The sequence below is a fragment of the Humulus lupulus genome, chromosome 1 (genome assembly GCF_963169125.1).
Source record: "Humulus lupulus chromosome 1, drHumLupu1.1, whole genome shotgun sequence".
NCBI lineage: Eukaryota > Viridiplantae > Streptophyta > Magnoliopsida > Rosales > Cannabaceae > Humulus > Humulus lupulus.
In genome coordinates, this window is record NC_084793.1 from 202,075,477 (window position 1) to 202,083,550 (window position 8,074).

Genomic DNA, 8,074 nt, shown 5'->3' on the forward strand with positions numbered 1-8,074 from the left:
TAAAGGGTTTATGATTATTATCAGTACTTGTGTTGTGATATTACGTTTTCTTGCTGAGCCATGGCTCACGGGTGCTTCATGGTGCAGGCAAGGGCAAGGGCAAGGGCAAGGGCAAGCTTGATCAGCCCTGATTTAGAGAGCTCTGGGAGCATAATGTACATGAACAGCTACTCAGCCACCATGGTTGAGACGAGACAGGGCCAGGAGAACCATAAACATCTGTTTTGCCTTTAGAAAGGCTAGCGGTTGTTTGTACACTGTCAGTTTTGTAAATTGACTTTTAAACGCTATTTCTTTTGGGATCCCATGTGTAAAAATGTTTAGTTTTATGAAATGTACCCTTTTGAGACCGAAACCTTTTAACCCTAGCACATTAATGGTTTCTGTGACACGTTTTTAACTAAATGACTTGATTAGCAAGTCATGCACCTTTATAAATTCACAGTGTAGCGGTCTTGGCTATCCAGGGCGTTACATATATTATTCAATTATATTATGTATTAATTGTCTTGTTTCTAAACTGCAGGATGCCTTGCAGCAAGAAGTCCAGACACAATCTCAATCATAATCTCAATCTCTATCTCAATTTGAATATTGAGTTGGAAGACTTTCAATGAGACACAAGTTGTCTCAAAGGTACTTGGTCAGCATCGTGGCCACAACCGAGGTATTGGACGCAAGTTGAATGGCACTAGTACCTTTGCCTCAGGCACCACTAGATCATCTTCACAATCAGAGGCATCACCATTTCCGCCCAACACAGTCGGCCCTCCAGTGGTACCACCTGAGGCTTTCCAGTCCATGGTTCAACACTTCAGTCAAGCCATTATGACCCAGAACAACAACTTCTACCAAATGCAACAATTTTTGCAAGCTACAAATCCGAACATCCAAGCTCCACAATTTAAGCCTGTCAACTTGGACATGAATATGATACAATCCATGATGGCGAACTTTCAGCCACAACAACCACAACAGCCACAACCACCACAGCCACCACAACAGCAACCACCACAGCCACCACAATAGCTCGGCGTTGATGATGACTTTGAAATTGATTTAGATGACATTTAGTTTTATTATATTATTATTTTGAACTTATTAATATTTTGTGTTGTTTTTATTTTTATTTTAGAGACAATACTAATTAATTTTTATATTTTACATTTTGGAGACTATGAATATTGTTAAATTGGTTTTATTATTTAATTAAATAAATTGGTTTTAGTTATTTAATTAATATTTATTGTTTTATCAAATTAATTTTAATTAATATAATTAATGATTTTTTTAAAAAAAATTATATTCCTATAGCGACGATATGTCGTCGCAGTAGGGTGGTCAATGAATATGAAAATCTGAGATTTCATGACCCTAAGGCGATGACATGTCGTCGTTGAAGGCATATAAACCCACACACTCTCCAGCGACGATATGTCGTCGCTGTAAATGTGGGCGGTCGACGGACCTACAGCGTCGACATGTGGTCGATGTATGATTTTTTAAATTCATATTTTGTAACCACATACAACGACGACATGTCGTCGCAATATCCCATGTCAACCAAAAAAATGAATTTCCTACTGCGACCGACATGTCATCACTGTAGTAAAATACTACTACGACGACTGCATTTTGTCATCGTTGTAAGTTGCTACACATACGGACCTACAGCAATGCCATTTTGGCGACGACTTCTTAATCTACAGCGACGACTTACAAAAGTCGTCATTGTAGAGACTTTTTCTTGTAGTGAATGTGTAAGTAGATTGGCAAGTCAATGTAAATCATGTGCACTAACTGATCTTAGGACTAACTTATTTTTTAACATATAATCATATTTATATTTCACTGTGATTACGCCACTATAAATATGATTAGTTTTATGGTCGGGATTTAATAGAAGTTTATATTAACAAATAATTATGAAAATAAAACATGTGAGCAAAGTGATTGATCAAGCCAAAAAAAAAATTATTCTTTTATTGATAATAAAATGAGATTACAAATAAATTATATTTTAATTAGAACATAAAACTCAAGAGATATGTCATAGGAATTGAAAATAAATCACTAAACCTCCTTCACCCTAACAATAACCTTAACCGAAGGGATAAGTTCCAACAATCAATATACCATTGATCATTTGTGCCCACTTATGGTAATACCTTCTTAGTTTCTAGGGATTTGTAGAGGGTCATTATTAACTTAAAGAAAAAGAGACTAACATTTAAGAAGAAATTATTTTTTAAAGCTATATAATTGTATCTATTTTTAACTAACAATCGTACTACTAACTTAAAAAAAATAGAATATGATAAATTATATATGAATTTTATATAGTAAATTATATCAATTTTTTCATACAAATATATTAAAAAAAAACCATTAAAAAAATCATTTTCATTAGTAATAAATGAATGAGAAAGAAGGTGAAAAAAAAATCTGAAAGGAAGATATTAAAAGTATTTTTGTCCATTAATAATCTCATATAATGACTTTCCTCATTTTATTTAAAAATTTATTACAAGGCATTTGTTTAATCTTTGACACAAAATGGGGCTATTTTAGCCAAGTCCCTTTGAAAAATATAGCAATGGAATCCACTTGTTTTCTTTTTACAAATCCACTTTACGTTTCGATTTTCCTAAAAAAAAAAAAGACAGTTGGATAAATATCCTTCTGAGTTGGGAGAACTTTCCAAAAATAACTATGCGAACCAAATAGGGCCATATATTATTCTCCGCCATTATTTCCTTTATTCTGGAAATAACACTATTTATATATATATATGGTAAATGTATATATAAACTCCTTCACTTCGTAGACTCTCTACGTACGTACCCATTTCCATTCTTCCTCGTCTGTCGTCTACACCATGTCCTCCCTCATCTTCCTCTCTCTCCTCTTCTTATCCTACACATCCGCCGACATTGAACCGCCTCCATCAACGCCATCACCAGTCGCTGCTCCTCCCGCCATCATCCAGCAGGCCTGTAAAGCCACCCGTTTTCCAGAATCATGCCAGACCACGCTGGCCGAGCCTGGTCGGCTGGGACCCAAGCCGACTCCTGTTCAGGTTATCCAGGCGGCGTTAAAGGTCTCGTCAGACAATCTCCATAAGGCGAATACAATGGTCGAGTCCATCGCCAAGTCATCGGGTGATAGCTTGAATCGGACAAAGGCCACGAAGAACTGCCAGGAGCTGTTACGTTACTCTGACTACCGCATATCTCTGGCCAATTCTGCGTTGCCAAGTGGAAAGAAGAAGGACGCCCGGGCGTGGATGAGCGCAGCGCTGCTGTACCAGTACGACTGCTGGTCTGCGCTCAAGTACGCGAACGATACCCAATTGGTGAACCAGACGATGTCGTTTGTGAATTCCTTGACCGAACTTTCCAGCAATGCGCTGAGCATGATGATGTCTTACGACGACAACGGAGACGACATGTCCACGTGGACCCCACCCAAAACAGAGCGAGACGGATTTTGGGGGAGAGGTTCCGACTGTGGGTCAGAGCTTGGATCCCGGGGCGGGTTCCCGTCGAAATTGACGGTGGATGTGAAGGTGTGTAAAGACGGGAAAGATGGGTGTTACAAGACGGTGCAGGAGGCCGTTAATGCTGCGCCCAATCTCGGCGTTAAAAGGTTCGTGATCCACATAATGGCTGGGGTTTATGAAGAGACGGTGAGGGTCCCGCTTGAGAAGAAAAACGTTGTGTTTTTAGGGGACGGAATTGGCAAAACTGTTATTACCGGGTCATTGAATGCGGGCCTCCTGGGAGTTACCACCTATGATAGTGCCACAGTTGGTGAGTTGGTTAATTCCTATTTAATGAATCAATTATTATTATTCATCTTAACTTTTTTTATTAAAAAGGTAAGTACATATTTTCAAAAAATAAAAATGATGGTAAGAATATAAGTTATAAAGATCTGATGGGAATTATTTTGGAAGTAATATTAAGTTTACTTAAATAAGGTAACATATATATAATTTAGCCTTTATATTTGATAACAACCTAGATTATATCATTTTGATTTTTTTTTTTTTTTTTTTGCTTTTCTTTGAAACAAATTTCACGAGTGTGAATAATTTGAACTTGAATTTCGAATTAGTTTGAGTTGACAAGGGTAAAACTTTCAAGTTTCATACAAACCTGGAATGATGTACTTGTTGCTTCTACTCTAACCCAAAACTTGTTTGGATGGAATGTTTGTAATTTTCACTCATTGGGACTACCCTTAAGAGAATGAATATATTGACGTATTGCTATGGGACATTATTATTAATAAGGGTGCCCATACCAATATTCTGACCTCACTTCAAAGACAGTTTCGAGTGGTTTCCTCCCATGTCCTCTTATTGGTTCGGTTCTTAATGGAAATTTACGAACAATTAATTAATATGGTTAACAATACTGCCATTCAAATATTAATTGGTCGACTGTTCAATGGAATGGATGAATTAATCGCTCCATCAAAATGTATGTTTAAAGGAATTAATTTCACTGGTATTGTTAATATCATTTCTTAAATTGTATTGTATCAACAATAATAAAAATAAAAGACTAATACAAAATTTAAAAACTTGTTAAGCAAAATACAAATGTTAAACAATAAGTATATCATAATTTGGAACATTGAGTATGATAACTGAGGGTGGTGAGTAAAGTTTTGATGAGTATGAATTTAACATAATATCAGAATGACATATTATACTTGTTTGTAACAGGTGTTGTCGGTGATGGGTTCATGGCCAGTGGCATAACATTCCAAAACAAAGGTGGAGTTGATGCACACCAAGCTGTAGCATTCAGATCAGACAGCGATCGTTCAGTGATTGAGAATTGTGAGTTCTTAGGCAACCAGGACACTCTCTACGCTCACTCACTTCGCCAATTCTACAAATCATGCCGCATCCAAGGCAACGTAGACTTCATATTCGGAAACTCTGCTTCCATTTTCCAGGACTGCCACATCTTAATCGCGCCGCGACAAGCCGATCCCGAGAAAGGCGAGAAGAACGCAGTGACCGCGCACGGCAGGAAGGACCCTGCACAGTCTACTGGCTTTGTTTTCCAGAATTGCTCAATCAATGGCACTGAAGAATACGTGAGGTTGTATAAGAGCAACAGTACATTGCACATAAACTTCTTGGGAAGGCCATGGAAAGAGTATTCGAGAACAGTTTTCATACGCTGTAACATGGAACAGCTAATCACGGCTCAAGGATGGATGGAATGGGATGCGGATTTTGCTTTGAAAACACTGTTCTATGGCGAATTTCAAAACACTGGACCTGGGTCGGACTTGTCCCAGAGAGTACCGTGGAGTAGCCGAATTCCAGCTGAGCACGCTAACACATATTCAGTTCAAAACTTCATCCAAGGATATGACTGGATTCCTAGAAATTAATAATAGGAGATCCATTTCAAATATCTATACCCAAATTTAATTCAGACACCCTTCAAAAAAATAAAGAAATTAATTAATTCAGACCTTCATTTAGGAAAATAGTTAGTCATGGTTTGAAGATTAATTTTGAGAGTCCAAATTGTTACTAGTTTATATTTAGTCATTTTTTCTTAAATACACATTTGCCTTTTGTTTTTTTTTTTGTTTTACTTTTTTACTATTTTTTTTTTTTTTTTAAATACGCACCCAAATTTTCAAAGTTTCATAATTACGAAAATACAAATTTTAGGTAAAATAACAAAAAAATCAACTTGAAAGCAATTTGAAAACACCTCACTGGACCAACTAAACATCAACAAACAAAAAATCTAAAAACAACGTGAAAATAAAAAAAAAAACTAAACACAATGTGAAAATACAAGAAAAAAAACATAAAAACAACGTGAAAACAATTTGAAAACAACAAAAAAAAAGGCAAAAATGTAAAAATTTTATTAAAACCGTAAAATTGAAAAAATATATATATTTGACCGTAAAAACGTAATTTTTTTTAGCCAAAATTAGTATTTTATGTAATTTTCTCTTATATTTATACATATTTAACGCAAAAATAACAAAACCCTTCAAACAATTTTTATTTAGGGAAATTTGAGGCAAAAAGATTTTATTTATGCATTATTGCACTAAGAAAGATCTTATTCCAAATTTTAAAATTTGACAATGAAAGTACCTTCCCTCCACTTTATTTGACGGTAAAAGTATATTTCGTCAATTTCATTTGGCAACAGTTAATAATCTTCCATTATTTACAACAAAAAGATCTTATTTATCTATTATTTTACTCAAAAAGACCTTATGTCTACTTTTAATTTTTTTTTAAAAAAATTAAAGTAGGATTTGTTGACCAACATTTTGGTCAACGACACTGAGGGCAGTTTGAGACAGCTTTTAGAAAAGCTAAAAGTTACTTTCTGAAAAAGTTGTGCAATAAAAGTATTTGGTAAATTGTATGAAAAGAACTTATTGAATAATTTATGCAGAAGCTACAGCTAAAAGCTAAAGCTGGCACAACCCAACTTTTAGCTTTTGCCCAATCAACTTTTTGAAATTTTTTTGGAGTAAATGTATTTTTTATCTAAATATGTTTACTTTTTTATTATGTATTACTCAAGATAAAAATACTTAAAATAAATTAATAAGATAATAAAATAAATAATATTTAAATTTTAAATATATTTAATTTTAGTAATTTTAAATTAACAACCCACCTTAATATAGAGTTTATTATACATTATAATATTATTTTTGCATCTCATAGTATTTTTAAATTATAATCTACCAAACATATGTCAATTGCATGTTTAGAAAAAGAAAATAATTTTAATTTTAACTTGTTTAAATAAATATAATATTTATATTGAAATTTATTGGGTATGTTTAGTATCTGTGAATTTGTTTTAATAAAATAAATATGATATCTATTTTGATCTTTTAATATTTAACAACACTCTTAATCATATGTATATAGTTTACCAAATGCTCTCATACAACTTTTCCAACTCACAACACTTTAAAATTTATAATTTATCAAACACTCATCAGCTTTTCCCCACATCACAGCTGCAGTTGCTTTACCCTACAGCACAGCTAAAACTATTTTTTTCCCACAGCACACCTATATTAAACTGGCCCTGAGTCAATTTATACAATAGAAATAGATTTAGGGAACTCAAATCTAGTACACGACACAATGAATTTATAGTGGTTCGGCCCCAAGAGTTGGTAATGACTTACGTCCACTTACATTTTTATTGATCAAAGAATTCTCAGACCAAAGATCAAGAAGAAATAAGGTTCAACTGAGTTTCTTAAGCCTGAGAGAGAATACAATTCAGAAGGGTTTTGCATCTAAAGTGCGCACTCATTCATCTTAGAGATAATGACTAAGATAGATCTCTATTTATAGAGTCCCTTATTAGGCTATGGGCCCTTACAAATTAATCTAGGTCTTACATGTGTAGTGTGGGATTGTTACCACTGATTACAAATTCAAATTGTTGACCTGTGAAATTGGCCAACGATCGTATGTACAATATACGACACCTTTTGAACGGAATAAGTAATATAAATGACAGAATACGATTATCTTAAGTACACACATAGAAATTTATAGTGGTTCAGCTCTGTTCTGATAAACAGTAATAACCTAACCCACTTAGTCTTTAGTATTGAGTTACTCAACAATTACAAGTATGAACTCAGTAATTCACTTCTCAGAATAGTTATTCTAGTCCCGGAAAGAGTCCAAAAAAAAAGTCCTTTTTATGAAGCCCTAGGTCCTTTATTTATAGTACCTAGAGGATGTTACACGATTAGTAGTACTGGAGATCATGGTTTGGTACACGATCATGGTGAGTGGAGATACGTGTCCACCTTCCCACGATTATGAGATTGTGGGTCTTCTCTTGTTTCTATAGATCGTGGTGGATGATGCACGATAGAAACTTCTGGGAAATGCTAAGTCTCTATTGGTATGTCAGACTTAGGTGCTAGGCCCGACGACCAAAGCTTGGGTGCTGGACCTGTGACCTTCTGGGTGCTAAGCTTGTGGATCTTAGTTTGAACGAGAGGAATTACTTCTCAGTGAAGTGTACTT

The 8,074-nt window shown here is 34.7% G+C and overlaps 1 protein-coding gene across 1 annotated transcript; it reads left to right on the plus strand.

Annotated features, from left to right (window-relative positions):
* Positions 1-2,508: 2,508 nt before the first annotated feature.
* On the plus strand, positions 2,509-6,096 carry LOC133802526 (probable pectinesterase/pectinesterase inhibitor 51). Its single transcript, XM_062240856.1, has 2 exons — positions 2,509-3,812; positions 4,736-6,096. The coding sequence occupies exons 1-2, from the start codon at positions 2,879-2,881 to the stop codon at positions 5,416-5,418; spliced, it is 1,617 nt and encodes a 538-aa protein (XP_062096840.1). The 5' UTR covers positions 2,509-2,878; the 3' UTR covers positions 5,419-6,096.
* Positions 6,097-8,074: the final 1,978 nt, after the last annotated feature.

Excerpts from the sequence above, each read along its gene's own strand:
- LOC133802526 (XM_062240856.1), top strand. The coding sequence starts at position 2,879 with ATGTCCTCCCTCATCTTCCTCTCTCTCCTCTTCTTATCCTACACATCC. Across the intron at positions 3,813-4,735 it reads CTATGATAGTGCCACAGTTG|GTGTTGTCGGTGATGGGTTC; the intron begins GTGAGTTGGTTA and ends TGTTTGTAACAG.